The sequence below is a fragment of the Ceratotherium simum genome, chromosome 16, assembly GCF_057802395.1.
Source record: "Ceratotherium simum simum isolate JZ-2026a chromosome 16, ASM5780239v1, whole genome shotgun sequence".
Classification (NCBI taxonomy): Eukaryota; Metazoa; Chordata; class Mammalia; order Perissodactyla; family Rhinocerotidae; genus Ceratotherium; species Ceratotherium simum.
In genome coordinates this window covers 14,129,715-14,155,310 of record NC_141915.1, presented here as the reverse complement: position 1 = coordinate 14,155,310, position 25,596 = coordinate 14,129,715, and the positions used below count along the sequence as shown (strand labels likewise).

The following is a 25,596-nucleotide window of genomic DNA, read 5'->3' as shown; positions in this document are numbered from 1 at the left end:
ATACTAATCCAGCTCACCTCAGCTTCTAAAGGAAGCGGGGGCGGGGGGGGGGGAGGTTGTAACAAAGGCAAATTTTCACTTTTTACTCTGACTTTACTATGAGAGTGTATCTATGTATTACTTATGTACTTTCCAAAATGTCCTCCCACTAATCAAAACAAAGTCAAGTCAACTGAAGTGGGGAATTGTCTAGTTAGGTGCATCCGGCTACCTCCCAAACTCTCATGTTAGAACAACTCCTCTTCCTGAAGCGATTAACCATCTCCTTGATTCCATTTACTAAATCTTAAAGTAATGGTAGAATTCTGGCACTGTTATGAGGTTATACGTATGGCTAGGAGACCCAAAAACACCTAAATCCTGATCTTCACCAAATATCCTTCCTTGTAAGGGTATTAGAGAAGATGTGCATAGAATAATACACTAGTACAGATAATAAGCCTGCTGGACTCAGCCATACGAAGCACTCCTTTCTCAAAATCTAATTAGGCCCAAAAAGTCTGACAGATTTAGGTCTTTGCATCTGCTTCATTTCATCTCTCCCAAAAAACAAACCCAAAGATCAGACGTTATCACAAGAGAAACAGGTGGTTGGAATCTGTACTCACTAGCCTATGTGTAACAGGGGAAACGAAAACAGAGAAACCACAAGGGGCTCTCCTCCCCATGCTAGTGCCCAGCTGGTCCCATCGTGGTCCTTCTCTTGCCAGGACAGTGGCCATGACCCCCTGTTCTTGGACCTACACAAGCTTTGGCACTTCCTGTTCCCAGGCAGAGGAGGGTGAACAGGAAATGGGAAAGGCCTGGCACTAGAAAGGCATCTTTTAGAAGAAAGACAAGGCCTTGGCCCAAGCCATGGCACGTGAATTTGTAAAATCCAACTGTGTCGCCGTTAAAAGTCTTCCTCCTCAGACTGCTCCCTTACATAGTCTCCTGACTACAACTGCACTGGTCTAACTCCAGTCAGATCAGCACAGTGCAGTCAGCAGCTCACAGGTGGTCAATATAAGTCTTGACTGTTACAATGGGAGTGGGGTCTTATCTGCAATAAAAAAAGCATAAAGCAGGTGCTACAAGTCACCTGTAACAGAAAACCTGGACACAAATCTTGAGCCCAACAGCAGGGAAATACCTAAGCAAACTTACCTCTTTCTTTTCCTTCAAGAGCAAATCCCACTGAAACAACCCAAGAAATAGAAAGGGGGGAAAAGCCTGTGGCAGCACTGGAAAGAGAGAACGGTGTAATAAAGGAACCAAAAGTACAAAGGAATTCCTGAGAGAAATGAAGGAGATGGAATCAGATCAAGAGAAGAGTGGATCATGCCAAACAGCCTGGTGATTTAACACAGGCAAAATGAGGGACTCTGAGAAGTGGACGGGCTCTCCAGCCAAGCCCCAGAAACTGCCCAAATGCAAAGGGGCAGGATGAGACCACGGGCAGGCTGTGCAGCAGGCAAAGGGGGACACAAAGCAATCCCATTAATATCAGGCACAGCAGTAACTTCTCAGAGCTCTACCAGTCCTAGTCAAAGAAATAAGGGTGAAAAAAGGTATAAATATCAGAAAGACTCCAAATTACCACTATTTGCAGATAGGATTGTCTCCTTAGAAAATCTAAGAGAATCAGGGGCTGGCCAGGTGGCGCAGCGGTTAAGTGCACGTGCTCTGCTTCGGCAGCCGGGGGTTCGCAGGTTTGGATCTCGGGCGTGACACACTGCTCGTCAAGCCAGGCTGTCGCAGCATCCCATATAAGTAGAGGAAGATGGGCACAGATGTTAGCCCAGGGCCAATCTTCCTCAGCAAAAAAGAGGAGGTTTGGCATCGGATGTTAGCTCAGGGCCAATCTTCCTCACAAAAAAAAAAAAAAGAAAATCTAAGAATCAAATGAAAGTTTATTAAAAAACAGAGTTCAATAAGATGGCCAAATATTCAAAACAACTAATTGTTCTAAATAAAAACTCTATAATCAGTCAGGGTGAGAAAATATATTTTTCACAGTAGCAGTAATAAATATGATACAGCTGAAAATAAAAGTCTTCGTAAATCAAGACCTCTGAAGAAAATTATAAACTCTTGCTGCAGGGTGTTTTTAAAAATCTCAGCAAGTGGAGAAGGTCATATTTCTGAGTAGGAAATGTCATATTTCTTTCTGTAAAGAAAACAATTCTCCCCAACTTAATCTGTACGTTTAAATTAAAACCCCAAAGGGTTTCTTTTGGGAATTTGAAAAACTGATACTAAGAACTATCTGAAAGAATACAATAAATATATTTTTTAATAAGAATGAAAATGACCTATCAGATATCAAAATTTACTGCCAAGTTACAACCAAAACTGGTATCCAAAACGGGATACCATTTTTCACACCGATCAGGTAAGCAAAATATTTAAAATCTGACGATGCCCAGTGGTGGCAGGGGGAATACAGTGGCACTTCCATATATTCTAAGTGGGAGTGTAAACCGGTAAAAACTTTTTGGAGGTCAAGTTGCCATCATCTATTAAAATTTTAAGTGCACATAACCTGTGAGCCAGTAATTGTGCTAGAAACTTACCCATCAATATACCTGAAAAGCATGCCAGGAAGGAGACGTGTTTAAAGATGTTCTTTTTGTAACAAAAAAAGAAAAGAAATGGAAACCACCTAAATATCCATCTGTAGGGACTTGTTAAATAAATATAACATAGTATACTATAGAGCTGTTAAAAAAAAATGGGGTAGATCTACACGTGTTGCACGGAAAGACATCTGAAGTCTATTAGATGAAAAAGCAAGGAGCAGGACCACACACAATCTGATCCACATATAAAGAAGTTTACACTGGTACATGCATAGGGACATTCCGAAAGAACATATGAAAAACTATTAACAGTGGTTGCTTTCAGAGAGAGAGATTAGAGGTCGGAGAGGACAGAGAGATGTACTTTTCATTTTTCAGATACCTCTGTGCTGAATTTATCATAGCCTTTGCATAAGGCTAAAAATAAAAAGTGTTCCTTCAACTGTGGTACTGGGAAGGAACAAATAGATCAGTGAAACAAAACTCAACTTCCAGAATTTATATATATATATATATACACACACACACATATACATGAATTTCATAAATGCTAACAGTAGAATTTCAAAATATCAATGAGCATTTCAATAAATGATAGAGAGACAACTGTTGTTCATTTGGAAATAATATAGTTAGACTCAAGGTCGTCAAGAAAAGAGAAACCACTCTAGGTATTTCGAGCAGAAACGGATTTAATACAGAGTTAAGTTTCAAATTTGCTCAAAGGGCTGGATAATAAAAACAGGAGAGTTGGGGTCACCCAGAGGTCAGGAGTTGCAGGAGGCTGCCACCACTGCTGGAGCCCACACTGTCACTCTGCTGCTCAGGGGCCTGTACTCATCTCTGCCACCAGCACTGCCAGCAGAAGAGAGCCTTCTCCTATCTGTCCACCTTCAGGTTTCATGCAAGTGCCTCTCACTGGCAAAACCTAAACTCGAAGCCCACTGCAAGGGAGACTGGGAAATGTTTAAAGCCTTCCAGCCCCTGTAATACAGGAGAGCAAGAACAAGTGGAGGAAGTGGTTAAGTATTTCAACAAGTACTGCCGTGAAAACTAGGTATGCTGCTGGAAAAAACAACTCGGGTGAAATCCCCTAATTCACATCTTACACACATACAAATTTCAGAAAAAATTAAAATTCAAAGGAAACAGTAATGAAAGCATCCAAATTAGATAAAGACTGAGGGATCACAAGGATTACTTTCTACGTTATATACTTCTGCACTGTTTAACTTTTTGCAATGACTTTTATAATCCGTGAAAACAAAGATTGTTCCCTTGTAGGGTTGGGAGTGGGGAGATGTAGTCCAGTTTTAACAGCACTGGGCATAAAAATAAAATAAGATACTAAGAGCGAAACCAGCCTATTACTAGGCCCTGATCTTTGTTCCCCCAACTCCCAGGCCAGGTTCCATCTCCTCCTGTGGATGAGTGCTCTCTCCTGGTGACAGTATTTACCAAGGAACAAAAGTCTCCCTGAGCAATTCACCAAGCAGGAAGCCAAGTGAAGACCAGCATTGTATATTAAATAGACATGTGCATACATGGAACAGAAATGAAACTACAGAACAAAGTCCTGGTCTTCTCTCCTCTCTAGTTTCTGTTTTGGTGACCTTTGTTTTTCTGCTTTTTACATTTGCTCTGCAGGTACTTTTTTGTGGCCTGATTTGAAATAACAGGCAACATCTTAGGATCTTGAAAATGCAGACTAGGAATCACTTTCAAACAAGATGTACTTCATGGAACACTATTTTGGGAGACGTTAATAGCAATGCTAAGAAAAAGGCATTCTTAGGCAAATAAGGTTGGGAAGTGCTGTGTAACCTCCTCTTAGGGAAAAAATATATCAAAAAGTATATTATATTTGCACATTAAAGGCACTTCTGCAAAGAAAACCGTTTAACGCCAAAAGCTACCCAAGTTTATTTTTTGCACAATGCACAGACACTTTTGGAACAATGTATGTAAGGTTAAAAAACAATATTCTGCAAACACTTTGTTAGATTCTGCTCTAGGTGATCCTAAAGGAAAAAGTAATCAGTACCACACCAAGTCTCTAGATCGAGGACTGGCTGATACTCTCTCCCAGTGGATGAGATAGCTGGTCCTAATGTTCTGTGAGCAGATTCTCTGATTCCAGCTGGGCCTTCTTGATGCTGTCCAAGTTCAGTTGTTGGTATTTTCTTTTAAAAAAGCCACACTAAAACAAAGGGAAAGGAAGCCCAATTACACGCCCTAAGACATCCATGTTTCAGAAAACTATTTATCTGGTTGTTATCAAAACAGCCCCTGTACTCCTCTGCTTCTCATGCTTCCTCTGAATCTCTCCCTGATGAGCCAGGCCTTCAAGACCCGTCTTGAATGCTGCCTTTCCACAAGCCTTTCCCAGTGTTCATTCCCCAGTCAGAAGAGCTTTTCCACCTTTCTCTGAACCCCCAGAGCACTTTCACCTACTATGCTGAGGATAGAAAGAGATCAGGGATGGCCTCCTACATCAAGAAACTCACAATCTAGTAAGAAGAGAAAGAATTACAATACAGTATGACCATTGCCCCTTGGAAGGGTTTCCAGGAGGCAGCTCACAGGAAAAGCATGTAACTCAGCTCAGAGGACTCAGCAATCTCTGGGCTGAGTTTTGTTTTGTTTTGTTTTTGTTTTTTATAATTTTATTTATTTTTTTTTTTCCCCCAAAGCCCCAGTAGATAGTTGTATGTCATAGCTGCACATCCTTCTAGTTGCTGTATGTGGGACACGGCCTCAGCATGGCCAGAGAAGCGGTGCGTCAGTGCGCACCCAGGATCCGAACCCGGGCCGCCAGTAGCAGAGCGCGCGCACTTAACCGCTAAGCCACGGGGCCGGCCCTCTGGGCTGAGTTTTAAGGGAAGAGTGAGAGCAAGGGGAAAAAGGGGGAAGGGCGTGGGGGGTGTCGATAGCCTAACTGCCAGCACAGAGATGCGAACCGATTGAGTTCAACATGTTTGGGAAAAAAAGCAAGACTTAAGGGTAGAGAGGGTTGGAGGCCAGAGCCCAGAGGGTCTTTTTTTTTTTTTTTTTATAACTTTTTTTTTTTTTTTAATAATTTTATTTATTTTTCCCCCAAAGCCCCAGTAGATAGTTGTATGTCACAGTTGCACATCCTTCCAGTTGCTGTATGTGGGACGCGGCCCCAGCATGGCCAGAGAAGCGGTGCGTCGGTGTGCACCCGGGATCCGAACCCGGGCCGCCAGCAGCGGAGGGCGCGCACTAAACCACTAAGCCACGGGGCCGGCCCCCAGAGGGTCTTGAATAGCAGTGAAAGAGTCTGAACATTAAAACAGGGGAAGGAAAGTAAAGGATTTAAATGCGGGAACACAATCAGATCTGTTTTAGGAAAATCTCTCTGTACTCCAATACTTCTATTAGATTTTTATCTTTTTCTGACAGAAACTGTTTACTCGTTTGCCTAAACAGGTTGTGGTTGAAGGAAGAGGGAAACGTGGCCACAAGGCCCGGAGAGCTGCTCTAAACCAGGGGCTGGTGGCCTAGGGAGTACTGTGCGCAACACCAGAGCCTTGAGGAACAGGAGCAGAACCGACCTTGAACAGGATGACTATAATCACAATCAAAACCAGAAGGCCACCAACACTGCTTCCAATGATGACAGGCAAAGAGTAATACTCCTCATCTTTCAGGAAGATGACAGTGATCTGGAACAAGACAAAGAGATCACCCAATAAGTCAGGTATAGCAAATGAAAAAAAACTCCATGTTATTTTAAGGAGCAAAATACGAGAACTTGGCAACGTTCTGTGTATTAATCAAGACTGATGACAGTAAAGCAGAAAGCTGCACACTTCCCGCTGCGGCATCTGAAATTATCTAATGAGACTGTCGGTTTCCAGTTCCATGTGTAAGGAACTTGGAAGTCACCACTCCATGCTAACAAGTAAAAAGCTGAACAGACTGAAAAGTCAACAACTCGTCTTGGATCCCTAAGAGGGGAGGACCCAAGGCAAACTGCTGCCCCCAAGACTGGAGAGACAGACAGACGGACAGAGAGCAGAGGCTTACCAAGGCGGGGGTGGGAGAACCTGACCTATAACTGAGGAACTGCCAGAAGCTCAGTGTCGACAAGTCTGAGAGTTAAACACTCCGGGGAACCCAGGCATCGGGGGGCCCCCCAACACTGTGAGATTTACCTCCAGGAGCTCAACCAGGTTCCCACAGCAAACACTGGAGGAAGATCCCTTCATGCTTCCCACAGGGGGAGGGGAAAAGGAACCATTTTGAAGTAAACCAGAGCACTCCTTCTTCTTAACAAGGCCTGTCCTCAGAAAGAACTACTTAACCAGGGCCTAACCTGCTGAGGTATTATCAGAGCCTAACTGACCTGGGGGAAGGGAAATACCCAACTTTAGCCCAATCCAGCCACCTTGTCCCACCTAAGGGGATTGAAAAAACTGAGAAACAGCTGTGAAGATCACAGAACAGAGGCATTGGCTCATTAAAAGACTGACACCTAATCACAGGATAAGAGAGTACTTCCCCTCCCCTACACCTCACCACATTACTAAAGCCTATTTACTAAAAGCCTACTGACAGCAGTTCTTTTTACCTGGTACCTTAGATCCAGCTATCAAGAAAAAATTACCAGGAGTACCTAAAGGCAAAAAACACAATTTGAAAAGACAGAGCAAGCATCAGAACCAGACACAGCAAGGATGTTGGAATTATCAGACCAGAAATTTAAAGTAACTTTGATTAATATGCTAAGGGCTCTGACGGATAAAGTAGACAGCATGCAAGAACAGATGGGCAATGTAAGCGGAGAGATGGAAATCCTAAGAAAGAACCCAAAAGAGATGCTAGAGATCAAAAACACTGTAAGAGAAATGAAGAATGCCTTTCATGGGCTCATTAGTAGACTGGAGAGGGCTGAGGAAAGAAATCTCTGAGCTAGATAGTTCAATAGAATCCTCAAAAAGCAAAGAGAACAAAAACTGAAGGGAAAAAAAAAAGCACAATAAAATTATCTAGTGACCAAAATACTTTACAGAAACTATTTTGGTCTCTTATCTAGAAGAGCTAAGTCTGTCAGGAGATTGTGACCTTCTGTTAAGGATTCTCTGACAGTTTAACAGAGGGTCCCAAGGAATTAAGGTCTCTAGATTTTAAAGAACACTGAAAGAGAAAAATCAAGATTCTACATCCAGCTGTGCCACTATACGTCCTTGAGCCCCAAGCTCATCATCTTCAAAACGATGACCCATTTTAAATGATCACTAAGTCCTTTCCAACTCTGTTCTGACAGCTCTTTACGATCTTGCACAAATTCCTCAAGTCTGATAATACATTTTTCCCATGTGAAATATACGACAAAGATACCGGTCTGCTCTTCACCAGACTAACGAGCGTTACCTCAGAGACACGATGATAAATGCAAAATGGCACCCGTGTGTGCTACTTGTGGAGCTCTGCCACGAGAAGACATCCCCAGCACGCTGTCTAAAGGTTCTCTCAATTTCAGGAGTCTGATCTCTCTTCGCACTGACAGGACTCAGCTGGAAGGCTCAGAGGATGTGCTTCCCAGGGGAGACCCAGATATGGCCCTCCCAAGTGGTGGCCAGCATACAGACCATGGCTGGAGCATGTTCCCAGGACTTCAGTGGGGCCAGAGGGCCATCAAGACTTCTCTGCCTGCCCAAAACACTGAGTTCCCTCCATGCAAGTGTTTAAGCACTAAGGTCAGGTTGCTTTGGAGAGAATTTCTGTATGGGGTGGAATGCTGGACAAATTTACCTTCAAAGCCTCTTCCAATTAAGTTAAGGTTGCTTGAGACCCGGCTTCAGGAAAGCAACGAAAGGAAGTCTCAAGGTGATCGTGGTGTACAGGCCAGATCTGAGCGGACGAAATGCTCCTATTTCTCAAAGCCTCTTCCTTTTTTCTTCTTCTAAACCCACAGATTCCTCAAGCGCCCCACAGCTGCTCCAGGAGAGGACAAGGGAGAAGCAGGACACAGGATGTCACCGCTTGTAGCAAACACGGACAGTGCCTGCCCAACAGCCACGCTCTCCTGTCAGATTTTGTTCAGCAGCCACGACGGCTCTAAGCTAATCATGACAAAGCTATTCATTCCCCTTTGCCAGTGACGGACATGAGACCCAGTTCTCACTTATAAGATGCAAGGAGATGTCTGCGGGGAGATTTCAGGAAAATTTTCCTCCCTGGAAAGGGAAGGCACGTGAAGAAAAAATCCTTTTGCTACTGACCTCTTGCTTCTATTTTGTATTCCGCCACGTGAAAATACAGCACTGGGAGAGGTGATAACTCTGTGCTGGCCACAAGGGACGGCATCACCACCACACAGATGGTAGAGCATAAGATTCAAAGGGGCCAGGCCGTTCACCCTGGTCTGCCTCCCTCACTAGACAAGCAACAGACGCCTCTATGGTACAGTAGCGGGAGTCTTCCCTTTCTCGCAGCTGAAATGCACTTGGACGCATGGTTGTTTATACTTACAGGTTCATTGTAAGTCAGGTGCTTAGTGTCAGAAACTACTTAATACTTTGCTTAAGGTATTGAATTTAAAGAGAGGAAAATAATTATGGGGAATCTATGCTACAGAAATAAAAGCATCAGTAAGTAAGAGGGGGAAATACATACATAAGTTATTTAAGAATGTGCATATAAGAAACTGCTAACAGTAACTCCTTTGGGAAGAGGGAATTGGGAGCATGGGAAGAGGGGAGTGAAGGAACCATTATTTTTCATTTGGCATCTTTCCATAAGGCTTGGATTTTCTTGCTATTACTTCTATCTTTAAAAAATCTGAGCAGTGGGATAATAGGGGCATTTCTCTTTCTTCCATATCATGTTCTGTATTAGAAATACTTAAAAATAAAAGAAAATATTATTTCTGACATGTCTAGAGAACTGCTCCTTTCTCCTCCTCCAGGGAGGAAATCAGAGGACCTAATACTTAGCAATCCAGTCTCATGTGCTTGACATTCTCCCAGTAATGATCATGCCTAACTAAAGAGCTCACAGATGGGTCCTCTCTGACGCCAGCAGCACGTCCAGGCGAGCGTCAACAAGAATGACAACTTGGGGTAGCACACGCAGCATTTAGCTCAGGGATCACAGATGTCAGTTTGACTTGTGGTCATACTTCTGCAAAAAGAATCCCAGGAGTTCTAATACTTAGTCTAAGACTTATAATTGTGCATTACAGAGTACTGTAACCACTTACTATTGTAACTAAACATTGATACTACACGCTAGGAAGAGAGTTAATGTATACCAAAAAAATTTTCTCACTTAGGAAATTTTAAAAAACAATACAGGGGGCCGGCCCCGTGGCTTAGCGGTTAAGTGCGCACACTCCGCTACTGGCGGCCCGGGTTCAGATCCCGGGCGCGCACCAACGCACCATTTCTCTGGCCATGCTGAGGCCGCGTCTCACATACAGCAACTAGAAGGATGCGCAACTATGGCATACAACTATCTACTGGGGCTTTGGGGGAGGAAAAAAAGGAGGAGAATTGGCAATAGATGTTAGCTCAGAGCCAGTCTTCCTCAGCAAAAAGAGGAGGATTGGCATGGATGTTAGCTCAGGGCTGATCTTCCTCACAAAAAAAAAAAAAAGCTAAAAAAAAATACATTTTCAAATCAAAGTATATCTAGCTCTTGATTCCAGCCTAGTTATTTCAGCTTAGACTTTCTCAGCTTAGACCTCTTATTCAATTGCCTCATTTCACAGACAGAAAAACTGAGGCAGAAGCTGACTAAGGCAGTTGGCGGCAGAGTCAACATCAGAGGTGATAAGACTGAAAACAGGAGGAGAGCAGCAGCAGACAGCCTGTACAGGGGCTCGAAGGCTAGGCACAGTTTTCCCAGGACACTACCCAGAAAACCAGACAACAGCCAGGGATTACCTTAGTTCTGTGGTTCTCTGCATTCAGCCCCTCATATAGGGATTTGTTGAAAGACAGTTCACCAAGGATCTGCAGTTCAGTTACATCTCTTAGTAACTAAAAGATGGGGGGAAGGGGGGATGAAAGATTCTTTAGACGTGGAGTTACTGTTTTTGGACAGCACTCACCAGCCTTCCCTTGAGCGTCTTCCTTCTCCCGTATTCCTTCTCCCGTATTCCTCAGCCTAGTTAATGGCCTCAGCAACCATGAAGTTACCCAAGCAAGAAACCTGCAGTCATTCCCCAGCTTCCTTTCCCTTACCCTTTACCTTGTGTCACTCCCCCACCCACCCACTGGCCCCAAGTCAGTTCTTGACAATTCCTTTATTTTTTAGTCTCTCTTGCATCTGTTCCTTTTTCTCTATGCCCATTGCTACTTCTTCAGTTCACATCTCATCATTCTCACCTGGATCACTGCAAGGCGTTAACCTAGATCACAGTTCCCACCTTTGAATGAGTGATCGGGAAAGACCTCTCTAAGAAGGCAACATCTGAGTTCAACATATGAAGAAACCACACACATGAAGCTCTGGGGGAAGAGCAGCGTCATGAAGAAGAAACAGCAAGTACAAAGGTCCGGTGGCCAGAACAATATTGGCAAGCTGGAGGGGCAGAAAGGACAGAAAAGCTGGAGTATAAGAATCAGGGAAGAGGAGAGAACTAGGAATGAAGTTGAAGAGGTAAGCGCAGATCAGATCATGCAGTGCCTTGCAGGCCATCGAAAAAGCACGGATTTTAGTTTAAGTGTATTCAAAAGCCACTTTTTTTGTTTTTTTTAAGCAGAGGAGTGGCGCAACGTTTGCTTTTAAAAGACAGATGTTATGTGAATAACGTCTGTAGAGGGCATGGCAAGATCAGAGGCAGGAAGAGGAGACAGAAGGTTAATGTAATAGCCCGGGGAAAAGATGGTGGCTGGAACTACAACTGTAGCAGTGGAGATGCAGAGAAGTGAATGGATTAGGATATATTTTGGGGGTGGAATGACAGAGCTGGCTGCTGGAATAGACATGAGGATGTAGGAAAGTGAGGAGTCACAAGTAATTCCTAGAATTCCTAGTAAGTAAGTGGAGTAAGTTACCCTGAGTAACTGGGTAAGGAACAGGCTGGGTCAGAAGGTGGACCATGAGACCTGTTTTGCACTGTTCTATTTGAGATGCTATTATCTCTTCTAGAGGAGATGCCTGTCAGCAGCAAGACAACTAATCTGGAGCATTTCACAGTCTCAAGTACCTGCTTGGACTGACTCAAGAAGAGCTCTGCAGCCACGGTGACATTTTCTTTATTCGAAGTGATGGCACAGCTTACTGAATGCCATTCTTCCACACGCTGGAAAAGGAAAGTCTAGTTAGTCAACGCCTTTGAAACCAGCTCAATACAAGGCTCACATAAGGGAAGCCATATTACAGAAAGGAAGCCATATTGTAACTTTGAATGACCTCTGATTAACTAACCCAGCTGGATATGCACCCTCCAGGAGACATATATGCTCTGTAGATTTTAGGGCCCCTGCTTGCGTATGTACCGCCCAGCTGCAGTAAGATGATAACTTTGTTCTTTTGGATTCCTTAGGAATAAAACGACCCTGGGACAGAGAGTCTATACTGGTATCCATCATTGATGACAGCTGAAAGGTCTGGTGTGGTGACTCCCGGTCTGCAACGCCAGGGGGTCAACATTCCTGACCCCCTCCTCTGTAGCCCACTAGCCCTACATATTTGCTTCAAGATTCTGTACCCCTCCAAGATGGTTCTTTAGGACGCTAGTCCACCATGTTCCGATCAGCTAGCTCATCGCTTAATAAAAGCCCTTTCTCTACCACCATCTTGCCTCTTGACGGATCGGCTTTTGTCTTGTAACGAGCAGATCGTGCTCTTTGCGCGCTAACACCTTGTCGCGTGGAAAAGCTGGAAGGTTTAACACTTAGCCCACAGAGCAGCTTAAGGTCCCAGAATAGAGGATGTGAGCAGTTTCAGCTCTCACCCTGGCTCAAGCGAAGACGTAATTTCGGCAAACGTGACCCAGTGAAGAGGCTAAGGAGGGGCCTTGGGGCCGCCCTGCATGTGCTTTCAGAGGAAACCTCGGAAAAGTGGTACCCAGGCGTCTCGCGTCACCCGCTACAGGCCCCTCCTCCCTCCCTCGGCCTCTCGGGACGGCCCGCTCACCTGAACCGGATCGCTCCCACAAGCGCGCTCTTGACTCTGGTTACACACCGTGTAAGCCTGAAACGAGAGCCATGCCCGCGACCCAATGAGAAAACCACGCCGCTGTGGTTAACCGCCCTCCATGCGGCAGCGAGCCTCGTCGTGATGCGCAGGCGCAAGGCCGGGCGCTAGGACCCGGCGGGTAGGCAGGCCGGCAGGCGGGCGCGTCCGCGTCTCCAGGCAGTCTCGCGGTGTTTGCATTTGAACGGCTTGGCGGGTGCCGGCTATGGCGGCGTCACTGCCGCGACCCAAGAACCGGCTCTTCCGAACGTATGGGGCTGCCGGCGGCGGGGGGCCGCGGCAGCGGCCGGGCCGCGCAGCCGCGCAGTGGTTCCCGCCGCAAGACCAGAAGCGTTTCTTCAGCAGCAGCAGTAGCACCGACACCAGCGGCGGAGGCCACTCAAGGTCTGTGGCCTCCGACAACCCTGACGACCCCGACTTCCCCGGCAGCCCGGTGCGTCCGCGGCGGAGGCGCGCTGGCCGGCGAACCTGCACGGACGGCCCGAGCCAGATCGCGACCCCACGACGCCTGAGGCTGCGAGCTCGGCCCCCGCAGAAGTGCAGCACCCCCTGCGGCCCGCTCCGGCCGCCGCCCTTCTTCAGTGCGTGCGGCCGGCCCGGGGACGGTCGCGAGCTGGGCACCAGCGCCTCCCTGTTCAGCTCTCCGGCCTCCCCCGGCCCCGGCCCTGGGTCCCCAGCGCCAGGAGACAGTGTCGTCAGTGCCGTTCCCTCCGCCTCTCTGGACGCAGCCTCTGAAGCCAGCGGCCTCCACCTCCCAGCAGACTCCCTGGACCACACACCTCTACCCTGCTCCCCGGAGGCAGCAGCAGGAGGAGGCAGGTTCGCCAGGTTGGCCCGCCAGGCCCGTGCCAGCCTCAGGTCAGCTCTCTTGAGCCTTGTGGACTCAGGAAACCCTGAGGATTCTGAGTTTGGGGCAGATGGTAAGAATATGAGGGAGTCCTGCCGTGAAAGGGAACTGGTGGGGAAGAGGCTGGAGGGCCCAGGTTTATCAAGCATCGGTAAGAAGAGGGCCACAGACCAGGACTCTTGTCAAGAGATTGGGTCTCACGGGGCTGTCCAGATAGACTATGAGGAGGCCAGTGGTGGCAAGGGCTGTATTGTACCTGGGGAATTCAACAGACCTGAGAGAACTCGACCAAGCCAGAAAAGGAAACATCAGGAGACAGTGGACACCTCCCTCCTCCATTACCACCAGTTTAAAGAGGGCCAAGAGATGGAAAAAGATTCTTTCCTCTCCCAGGACCTGACTCATTTACAGAATGCCTGCTCTTGGACCAAAGCCAGGGCTTCCTTCAGTTTGCATAAGAAGAAGATGGTGACCACTGTGTCAGAAGTGTGCAGCAGCTACACCATTGACAGTTCTCTCTCCGGGTCCCTCATATCAGAATATTCAAACCCTCCTGTCACGAACAGAACAAACAGTGCCCTGTCCCCTTGGCACTCCTCTTCCATGTATTTGCTAGCCCCCTTAAAGACACTACATGTCTCAAACAAAAAGCCATCTGATGCTGAAAAGGTTTATGGGGAATGCAATCAGGAAGGTCCTATCCCCTTTAGCTATTGCCTTTCCACAGAAAAACTGGAATGCTGTGAGAAGATTGGGGAAGGGGTGTTTGGCGAAGTGTTTCAAACAATTGCTAACAACACACCCGTAGCCCTAAAAATCATTGCTATCGAAGGACCGGATTTAGTCAATGGAGCCCATCAGAAAACTTTCGAGGAAATCCTGCCAGAGATCATCATCTCCAAAGAGCTGAGCCTCTTGTCTGATGAGGTATGCAACCGCACAGAAGGCTTTATTGGGTTGAACTCAGTGCACTGTGTTCAAGGATCTTACCCTCCCTTGCTCCTCAGAGCCTGGGATCGCTATAACTCAACCAAAGGGTCTGCAAATGACCGGCCTGACTTTTTTGAGGAAGACCAGCTCTTCATTGTGCTGGAATTTGAGTTTGGAGGGATTGACTTAGAGCAAATGAGAACGAAGTTGTCCTCCTTCGCTACTGCGAAGAGCATTCTACACCAGATCACCGCATCCCTCGCAGTGGCAGAGGCCTCCCTTCACTTTGAGCACCGAGACTTACACTGGGGGAACGTGCTCTTAAAGAAAACCAGCCTCAAAGAGCTCCATTACACCCTCAATGGGAAGACAAGTGCTATCCCCACCCGTGGGCTGCAAGTCAACATCATTGACTACACCCTGTCACGCTTGGAGCGGGATGGGATCGTGGTTTTCTGTGACATTTCCATGGATGAGGACCTATTTACAGGTGAAGGTGACTACCAGTTTGAGATCTACAGGCTAATGAGGAAGGAGAACAACAACTGCTGGGGTGAGTATCACCCCTATAATAATGTGCTCTGGCTGCATTACCTCACAGATAAGATTCTGAATCAAATGACCTTCAAGACTAAATGTAACACCCCTGCCATGAAGCAAATGAGGAGAAAGATCCAGCATTTCCATAGGACGATGCTGAACTTCAGCTCTGCCACTGACCTGCTCTGCCAACACAGTCTATTTCAGTAAGCCAAAGGTGCCTCAGTGCCCCAGACTGAGAAGGCACTAGTCTTGAAGCCCCTGGTGCTGTTCCAATCTCCATCCCCAGAGCAGGTGGAATTCCCATTCTTACCTGTTTCCAATCAGCTTTTCAAACAAGAATTTTATTTCCAAGTGGAAACTGAAATGTCTGTTGAAACGTTTAAACTTAAGAAATATTCTTAAAAAATAAACTATACATGAGAACAAGTGCTGACAACTTATAAGCCCTCTTTCTGTCAGTCTATTCTGTTAATTCCTTTCTGTATTTTCATTTTTGAGCCCTAACACTTTATGTAGCCTGAGGAAAAAAAGACTAGGAAAGCCCAAGGCCTCAGCTGTGATACTGATGAGAGCCTGTTGCTGTAGGTATCAGAAGGCTGGCTTTGGGAATCATGCTACAGATGAGGAGTCAACTGAGAGCAAAGAGGTTGTTAGCAAAGCAGAGACCAAGACAGACAGACTGGACAGAGAGAGGAAAGAAAGATGGTATACAATTTATAGGGAGAGGTGCGAGATATGCCACACATTTATCAAGCTCATTTGCCAATCCCAAAGAGAAGCAGAATTTATCAATTTCCAAAGGGAAAATAAATGTCTCCCTGGCTACTAAAAAGGTTTGAATTTTTGCTTATTTTTTATTAAGGGAAGGAAAATTGAAATGTTGCTTTAAGAGCTGAGTGGTTGAGGGGCCGGCCCAGTGGCGTAAGCGCGCGCACTCGGCTGCTGTGGCGGCCCGGGGTTCGCCGGTTTGGATCTCGGGCGCGCACCGACGCACCGCTTGGCAAGCCATGCTGTGGCGGCGTCCCATATAAAGTGGAGGAAGATGGGCACGGATGTTAGCCCAGGGCCAGTCTTCCTCAACAACAAAAAAAAAGAGGAGGATTGGCCGATGTTAGCACAGGCCTGATCTTCCTCACAAAAAAAAAAGCTGAGTGGTTGATATTTTTTTCTGAATGTGTCTTTGGCAATTTACTCCTAAAGTGTTCCCACATTAGCTAATCTTGTTTTTACTCCTTTTCTAGAACTCTAGTTTTTATGCCTTTGAGAATCCATGGTCACTCTGGAAAAAGATGTGATCTTTACAGAGTAAAAAACAGCCTCTGAGTACCTGAGTCTTTGTCACATTCTTCACTGTTACAAGCTGGAGACCTTGTAATTTGATTGGAACACAAATTTGCAGCTGGAATTTGGCTCCAAAACGATTTTCCCCATGTATCTGCAAAATAAAATCAGAGTGGGGAGTCAAAGCTGGTGTTGCTTTGCCACCTGTGGCTTTGCAGTGATAAGCACTCAGCACTTACATTGAAGAGGAATTCTTTGTGGTCAGAAAGCCCCTGGCTTGTGTTCACGTACATCACTGAAGGTCTGCAATTGAGAGGACATGTGTTAGGCTTCAAGGCCCCCTCCTCATTTTAAATGAACCTGAATGCTACCAACTGGATACACTAGGACAGAGGGCCCCAGATCCTTAAGGAGTCAACGCTGAAGATCAAAATGTAAAGTGGTGGTAGGGCAGTTGGGATCAGGTGGAATATCTGACTGTTGTATATCTGGGCTGGTTCTGTGTCTAATTATCATTCCTCAGAGTGGCCTTACTTTTCTCCTTCCTTTCTTCCCAATCCCACAGTCTCTTTTCCCTCCTTAGCATCATGTCAGTACCCTTTTGTAGCAAGATCAGTTGGCACAGCTCCTCCTTTGACTACTAACAGGACTCAACTGTTAGTGCCCTAGAGATCGGTGGGAGCCTGGGTTCTAAGCAGCCTCCTCTCAGGGAAGGGCAGTGCCCACACCCACCCTGACCACCAGTTCCATGCACAAGAGAGATGCCTGAAGCTGTCCCGCAGGGATTGGCCCCTTGGAAGTACTTACTTGGGAAGAACTGCAATGAAGGCATGCCTGAATTGAAGGCTGTGGGTCTCTCTGACTAAAGACCTTCTTTCATTGGAACTAGGAAATAAGAATATCAGTTCACAGCACACCTGCTTTGTACACACAGCTGCCTCTGTGCCTTGGCTTCCAGGGGTCATTGAGGGTCAGATAAGAAAAGACTCTTGGAGGGCCGGCCCTGTGGCTTAGTGGTTAAGTGCGCGTGCTCTGCTACTGGCGGCCCGGGTTCGGATCCCGGGCGCGCACCGATGCACCGCTTCTCCGGCCCTGCTGAGGCCATGTCCCACGTACAGCAACTAGAAGGATGTGCAACTATGACATACAACTATCTACTGGGGCTTTAGGGAAAAAAAAGGAGAAGGATTGGCAATAGATGTTAGCTCAGAGCCAGTCTTCCTTGGCAAAAAGAGGAGGATTAGCATGGATGTTAGCTCAGGGCTGATCTTCCTCACAAAAAAAAAAAAAAAAGACTCTTGGAGATAAGCAATTAAGAGTGCAGAATACTTGCTAGAAAAGTCTTAGAGAAACATTGATTTTAAAAGCGTTTCTCAACTTCGACAATATTGGAATTTGGGGCCAAATAATTCTTTGTGAGAGGCTGTTCTGTATATTGTATGATATTTAGCAGCATCCCTGACCTCTAACCACTAGATCCCAGGAGTGCCCCCCAAGTTGTGGCAATCAAAAATGTCTCCAGGCATTGCCCCTGGGGGGCAGAGTTGCCCCCGTTTGGGAACCCTTTGCCAACACCATACCCCCCGACCCCCAAACAGAAGTTTTGCAGATGACAGAGCTTCTCCAAAGTTAAATGAACTAGAATCAGAACTCCAGTCCAAGGCTCATTCTATCAGACAATACCAATAGTTTTACTTTGTGTGTCAATAAAAGAATGTTTTAAATATCCTTGATAACAAGAAGGGAACGCCAAGTCAGTGCTTTTGTGGGCTCACTGAGGTTCCTCTTCTTCCTGGGCAGTGAGGGAGCCATAGCTCCTACACATGCACGTGGGAGGGAGATTTCTTCCAGGGCCACAGCCTCGGCCTGCTGTGACACAGGCACTACTTACTTGGTGACTGTCACAGTGATGTCGGCTGTCCTGTTTGGAAAGGCATTCTCCTCTAGCTGCCAAACTACTGAAAAGTTTGCCTATTTAAAAAAAAAAAAAAGGTCACTTGATTCCTCTCTATACCACTCACAATTCAAACTGCTTCCTGCTAACTAAACAGACTTAGGAAACAAAATTCATATTCCTCACAGTTTTGTAGCACAGCATGCTTCCACATCCATTATTCCATGTAAGGCTCACAATGTCAATATGAAGTAAGCAGGGAAGACAGCATTATTCCCTTTTTATAGCTGAGGAAACCACTTTAGAGATTTCTCACAGCACACAGATCGTCAGCGGCAGAGCAGGGACTCACCTCAGGACTAATAACTTTGGGCCTGATGCTCCTTCCATACTAACCCCAACTTCACTCTGCCGTACGGGGTGAGCCAACAGTTTGCCTAGGCTGTATCCCCCACCCCATTGCTCCCTACATTCAGAGCGAATTTGGCAGTTCTAAGCACTGCTATGGATTGTACAGTAAGGGGAAGTGTGGAGACCACAACTGAGAGATTCAGATGAAACTGGGAAGTAGAAGACTCCAACTCCAGGGTAGAGAAGAGTCCGCCCATCAAAACAGACTCACAGACGACCTCTTGAGGACAGGATGACCGATCTTGCAGTTCATGACCAGGACAGAAACAGCCGGCTTAGGGTCATCACACTGAATGTTTGGAGAAGGAGGCTGTTAACACAGAAGAAGACCCCATTCTTAAAGAGCAAGAAAGGGAGCTGCTTCCTCACACCAGTTAAACAAACACTCACTGATTTTCCATATGCCAGACACCTGCCAGGAGCTAGGGACACAAATCAATCAGACCTGGTACCTGTCTTCCTCACAAGCTGGGCAGGAGGGCTCAGTAGTAGATGGTTGAGGAATTTAAATACAAGGCCTAAAGGGTGGTTCTGTGAGAGAGGTCCAGAGAAAAAGGTGAATTTCAACTAGGAGGAATCTGTAAAGTCTTCATGGGGAAGGGGACATTTGAACTGGGCCTGGGACCACTGCAAATTTAACCTACTGAGATGGGCTGGAAGGCCAGCGTGAGTCCAAGCACTGCCATGCAGCCTTTCTCAACCATGGTTCCTCATCTGGACCCCTAATACAGAAAATGATTTGAGTGACTATTTTCTTAATTCTCCCAAGGATAGTGCACCACTAGTTCCATTCCAGATGCTTAGGAGACAATTTCATTCTTTTCATATAGTGGATGATGTCCTAGCCCGAATAGCCTAAGACCCCCAGGGACAAACCTGTAGTTTGACAAAGCCAGGTTTACTGACTCATTACAATGCACTGTGGTGTGTCTCCCCAAACACCAGAAAAGACAGAGTTATTAAAGGATTCTGGGTTAGGATGGAGTTCTGGTGAAATGTAAATGAAGCAGTGTTTTGATAGGCTCAGATCAACAGGGCTTTTTTGATAAAGCAGGGCTGTGTGTAAAAGGGTCACTCAATATCAGGTCTGGACCCAGGGCCCCATTTCCCTGGAAACTGTTAAGATGGATGTGGAAAGTTGTGTCCAGAAATGCTTTATCTGAAGCTCCGTGCTTTAGATGGAAATTGAGACTGCTTCTCTTTGTCAAAGTGACTCAGATTCTCCAGTCAAGAGTGAGATGGTTTCATAATTACAGATATAACTTCAGACAGCAGTTTCTGATTGCCTCTGATTTTAGAGAACAAAATTTCTCAGTGTTATGATACTTTACAGCTGCAAGAGAAATATTGTTTCTTGCGAGAAATATTGTTTCCCACTATCTTGCAGCTGGCTTTATATCTGTGATCCCAAGCTGATGAATGGCAGGGCACACTCTTACTTTCCCAGTTTAAGCTAATTTATTAGAGATTATTTCTCTCTCAGCACCCTGGTTATGAAAGCCTGCAGGCAAGGAGGAGTGATTGGGTAGCAAAACAGCACCATTGAAGGTTTTGAAGGCAGAGAATGGCATGATTGGATCCATGGCATGTGGTTGGATTGGAGGGGATTCATCTAGTTAATAATCATTTATTGGATGGACCAGGATGAGGCTGGAGGAAGACCAGTTAGGAGGTTGCCATGAAAAAGCAGGAATGCAGGGAGGGAATACCAGGAGTAGCATGTTTCCAAAACTGCCGTCATGGTTACCTTTTGTATCCTCTTAAACTGTAAGTTCCTGGGGTAATTCAAAGCCATGCTTGTCATGTAGGAATCTTCCCCAGAGTTAATTAGGCTAATGTTCATGGTCAGCTCCTTTGTGAGACCCACCACCAATTCCTGCCTGCACAGGGTAGGCAAATAGATAAGAGTTACCAGTTTATTTCATCTGTAAAAACCTTGATGCAATACAATAGCACATTCTTAACTAGCTTCTTAGATAAACTGCCCAAAGGATACATTTAGTCTAGGTTTTCTTCCCCCGGAACATAAGCAAACACCTGGACTACCAGACCCACCTCAGCTGCTGTGTGAGATGATAATGGCTACCATTTACTTAGCGCTGACTATGTGACAGGGACGGTGCTAAATGCTTCACGTGCTCAATTGCTTCTCAGAATAACCCGTGAAAGAGTAGGGTCACTCTGCATTTCAAAGAGAAGGAAACAGAAGCCAAGAGAGGCTAATTAATTTGCCTGAGGTCTAGCAGCCTCAAAAGGGAGTTGGGAGAAGTGAATCTGAATCTTCTTTCTACCACCAATTCACTGTGCTTACACTAGGCAAGGTACTTCATCACACAAACTCCTCCATTTCCCATGTGTTTATGGAGCACTTTCTCTGTGCCAGCTACGCTGCTCAGCATTGGAGATCAGCGGTGCAGGAGACACACTGTTCCTGCCCCTTTCCTGGCTTCAGCTTTCTCACCCACAACATCATTCAGGCCCTTCCAATCTAAAGGCTGTGTTTTAAAACATGGGTCTGTTCAGCCTGAAGAAGAGGAGACTTGGGGATTGGTGAGAGCTTCCTGCAGTCCACTGAGGTACTGTGGGGCCCCAGAGTGCAGAACCACTATCAGTAATTGAGACCTGCAGGAAAACATATTAACAATACAAAGAAAACTAACCCTCTGAAACATTCAAAGATGGAACGTGCAGCTCTGGGAAGTAATGTGACATGTGTTTTGCTGTGTTTTTGTTTTTATCAGTTGAGAAGGCGATAGATTGATTGGAGGGAGAGAGGGGGCCACGACAGAGCCTGCTGTGGAAATCCACTGAGAGACGGCACATGTCTGAAAGTAGACAGTGGTAGTGGGGATGGAGAGAAGGGATAGAAACCAGAGATGGTAAGGCTGTAATGCGAGCAGAGCAAAAAAGAGGAGTCAAGGATGAGTCCTGCGTTTCCACCTTGGATGACAGAGTCAGGGAGAGAGCACAGGAGGAAGACTAGAGGGCGGAAGCTGACCAGATGAGTTCAGTCTGGGCCAGGCTGAGAGGTGCCCATAGGCTAACAAGGGAGAGATGTTGAAATGTCAGTTGGATATACTGTTGTAGAGCCCAGGAGAGAGATCTGAGAGTCATCAGAAGTTTTAGCAGGGGTTCTTAATTTGAGGGCCAGGGACAGTTTCAGAGGGCCTCAAATGCAAACACTGATGTATGCACACGTGGTCTTCTAGGGAGAAGGGTCTGCAGTTCTCCTTAGATTCTTTTGGAGATTCGTGTCCACAAAAAGGTCCAAAACCACTGAGACATTTGGATGCTAACGATTAGACTCAATACTTTTGAAAAAAGAAGAGACTGCTTGCTCTATACACTAGGGGGTGATGTAGGGCCAGCTGTGTGTGCTGTATCTATTTCACTAGGAGTTGGCTGGGACGGTGGTTCTTGGCTGTAATTAATTCCTTGTTGGAAACAGCTGCATCTGCTGGTTAGGCTGGATTCCAAAGCACTCAAAAGTCTTGAATTGAATCCTTAGTGATTTAGATGATCAGCACTAAGCCATCCACATCTGAAACACAAGTCCTGCAAATGTCTCTGAGGGGGCTTACCAGGACTCAGGGACCAACATTCTTCCCCATGGATGCCAACTCTGGCCAACTGGCCATCAGTACCATGTTACACACACAGCACTAGTAGCCAGGGAGGGCATTTTAAGACCACCACATGTCCAAAACCAAACTCATGATCTCTTCTTCCCCGCCCACCTTCCAAAACCATTCTTCCAAAGGTTCCCCAATCGGTTCTTGGCATCACCACCATTCTAGAATTCAGTATCATCCAACAGAACTTTTGCAGCAATGGAAATGGTCTATATCTGTGCTGTTCAATATCACTAGCCATATGTGGGTACTGAGCACTCAAAATGTGGCTAGTGCAACTCAGGAACTAAAATTTTATTTTTATTTAATAATTTTAATTTAAATAGCCAAATGTGACTAGTGGCTACTGTGTTGGACAGCCCAGTCCTAGATGCTCAGGCTGAAACCTTGAAAGACTTCTTAGACCTCTCCCTTTCTCTCACTCCCCACATCCAATCTGTCATCAAATCCAGTGGGCTCTAACATCAAAATACAATCATTGCTACCACCCTGGCCCACGTCCCCATCACCTCTCACCTGAGTCACTACAATAGCTCCTCACTATCTCCCTGCTTTCACCTCGCTCCCACAGTCTATTCTCAACACAGCAGCAAGAATGATCCTGTCAGGATGCACGACCGTGTCATTACTCTGCCTTCCCAGCTCACAGTAAAAGCCCCTCTGGAGGGCCCAAGGAGCCCCATGTGACCGTCCCCCTCCCTCCCTCTACTGCAGCCACACTGGTGTCCTGGCCGTCCCCCTACCTCAGGCCTGCTCCCACCTTGGGCACTGGCAGTCACTCTTCTCTCAGACACCCACACAGTTCATTCCTCAGCCTCCTCCTGCAGGTAACAACACGTCACCTTGCCACTGTGCCCTTCCCTGACCACTCTATTTAAAACTGCCCTCCACCTTCCCTGCCTTATTTTTCTTCATAGTACCTCTCATCAACATAGAATCTACTTATCACCTTCTCCCCCTAAAAGCACCAGGAGGGCAGCAGTTTTTGTCTATGTTCACTGATGAATCTCCAGCACCTAGGGTGCTTGGCACAGAGTAGATGCTCCATAAATATTTAGTGAATTAAGTAAGTAATCTGGCTAAGAGGTGAGCCAGGGAAGAATTTCCCTCTAACTGAGGTAGTCCTGAGAGCGAGAGGCACGGGGTTATGAAAATAGCATTGTCCTTGGTGTCAAGAGACCTGGGTCCACATCCACCAAATGACCACTGTGACCCCACAGGGGCCCTCAACCACTGAGTCTGTTTCCTAATCTATAAAATGGGAATACAAATCTGTCTTGCCTCCTTCATAGGGAGGACACAATGTCTGAGGACACAACAAGATAATAAATGCAAACGCCCTTTGTGGGTCGTGAGAGGAACGGGGAGGAGATGAGGAATCGGTCCTGGTGAGGGGTTTGCCCAGGTAAGCCTTCAGGAGGAGGTTAATTGCAGAAACTATGATGACTGAATCCAACTCACTGAGAGGTGGTGGTGGCCAACTGTAACTCAGCGACACAAAACAGCTTGTTCCTGCAGGCCTTCTCGTAGGGCAGCTGTAATCAGACAGAGAAGGCAGAGTCAGCCCAAGGATGATGCCATCAGCCTTGCCTCAGGATCTTCTCCTCAGGACACGCCTGTCCTTCCTGCTGACTCTGAGAAGTACAGTTACAGGGAAGAGAAGGCTGACAGGCTGGGGTTGTGTCCACACGGTCAAGAGAGCTGTGACTGAAACATTCCTTGCTCTGTCCTGTGAAGACAGTTGGGAGGCGGGGGGATGCTTGGCCCTACAGCTCAGGTACACCAGGAGCCAGGCCTCTGGCTGAGATAAAGAATGCGGTGGCCCTCGTTGAGTGGCGGGAGTGCCCATCACATTCATATCATGAGAATTAAGTGGCAACACTCACAACTCACTACTTAGAACATTTTGGGAGGAAAATCTATGTGAAGAAAAGCTTCCTGAGTCCTTTCAAGCAGAGGCAGGAACAGCAGGGGCAGGAATGGGGGACACCTAACTAAATATTGTCAAAGTCCAGTCCTTCGAGGTCCTTGTCCCCATGGCTGGTCTCCTCTGTAGGTTAAATAGTCCCCTTGCAATTTTGCCTACACTAAAACAAACTAATTCAGAAAGTCCCATTGAGTCCAAGAGGCACCGTCAAGGTTGAAAAGCCCCAGTTTGGGTTGAAAAATCAAATTTTCTAAAGGAGCTGGGTCTATTTTTTATTATGAAGGAAATACAGCCAGCTGCTTAACTGGGGAACCTCTGCATTTATCTCCCCAGCAGCCAGCGACCCCCTTAGCAGCTTCACGCAAGGACTGTTACCATGGCCTGGAGCTGGGTTGGATCCCAGAGCTAGAAAGTAAACCTCCTACTTCCTGGAGAAGGGAGATACAGTTTGCAGAAGTCAGCGCTTGGAGCTCTGTCTGAGTGGGTCAACAGTTTGGGGCAGGTTTTTTTAGTTTTGTTTTTAATAGAGCCAACCCAGTGAAAGAGAGCAGGGTTAAGCCACCTATGCTCCCAGCTAGAACTCATGCTCTGGAAACATCTACGTGCCTAACCTAACACCAAATCGTTTCTCTTCACCTATTTTATCAGTGGAATAAATTTTTTTTTAATTTCTTTGCCAAACCATCAAAGTAATAATAATTGATGAAGGTAAGAATCATGAATGGATGGTAAACATGATATATACATAATTTCAAGGCACCTCCCCATAAGATACTTATTAATTGCAAAGGGAAATAGCACCAGTAATGGGACAAATCATCATGATGTGCCTCCTGATACGATGCACATAGAAGGACACAACTTGACTTCTACGGTATTCCTGCCAAAAATGCATAACCTGAATCTAGTCAGGAGGAAACAACAGACAAATTCGAGTTGAGGAACAGTCTACAAAATAACTGGCCTGTATGCTTCAGAAATGTTAAGGTCATTAAAGACAAACAAAGACTGAGAAACTGTTCCAGATTAAAGGAGACTAAAGATAAATGATGACAAAATGCAATTAATGATCTTGGACCAGAAAAAAATTTTTTTCCTTTGCTATCAAGGACATTAATAGGCCAACTGGTGATATCTGAATAAAGTTTGTAGATGAGATAATAGTATGTTACCATTGTTAATTTCCTGATTTTGATCATTGTACTATGGTTATATAACAGAATGTCCTTGTTTTTTAGGAAATATATACTGAAGTATTAGGGGGCAAAGAGGCATCATATCTGTAACTTACTCTCAAATGGTTCAGAAATATAAGTGTGTGCATATGTATGTGTAATATATATGGAGAGAGAGAGAATGGTAAAGCAAATGTGATAAAATTTGAAAATGTTACATTT

The 25,596-nt window shown here is 46.0% G+C and overlaps 2 protein-coding genes across 2 annotated transcripts in view; one reads left to right on the top strand and one right to left on the bottom strand.

Moving 5' to 3' along the window:
• Window positions 1–3,235: 3,235 nt before the first annotated feature.
• ITGAE (integrin subunit alpha E) overlaps window positions 3,236–25,596 on the bottom strand; it is a 47,605-nt gene continuing 25,244 nt past the window's right edge. The window contains exons 20-31 of the mRNA XM_087440244.1: window positions 23,734–23,807; window positions 20,388–20,520; window positions 18,852–18,950; window positions 18,227–18,306; window positions 17,143–17,220; window positions 16,575–16,638; window positions 16,382–16,489; window positions 12,675–12,731; window positions 11,743–11,838; window positions 10,475–10,570; window positions 6,137–6,247; window positions 3,236–4,761 (exon numbers count right to left, since the gene is read on the bottom strand). Of these exons, the coding sequence (XP_087296370.1) occupies window positions 4,669–4,761; window positions 6,137–6,247; window positions 10,475–10,570; window positions 11,743–11,838; window positions 12,675–12,731; window positions 16,382–16,489; window positions 16,575–16,638; window positions 17,143–17,220; window positions 18,227–18,306; window positions 18,852–18,950; window positions 20,388–20,520; window positions 23,734–23,807 (1,089 nt within the window). The 3' untranslated portion in view covers window positions 3,236–4,668. The remainder of the gene's footprint in view (window positions 4,762–6,136; window positions 6,248–10,474; window positions 10,571–11,742; window positions 11,839–12,674; window positions 12,732–16,381; window positions 16,490–16,574; window positions 16,639–17,142; window positions 17,221–18,226; window positions 18,307–18,851; window positions 18,951–20,387; window positions 20,521–23,733; window positions 23,808–25,596) is intronic.
• On the top strand, window positions 12,918–15,480 carry HASPIN (histone H3 associated protein kinase). The gene has a single exon (XM_004433265.3). The coding sequence runs from the start codon at window positions 12,940–12,942 to the stop codon at window positions 15,259–15,261; it is 2,322 nt and encodes a 773-aa protein (XP_004433322.1). The 5' UTR covers window positions 12,918–12,939; the 3' UTR covers window positions 15,262–15,480.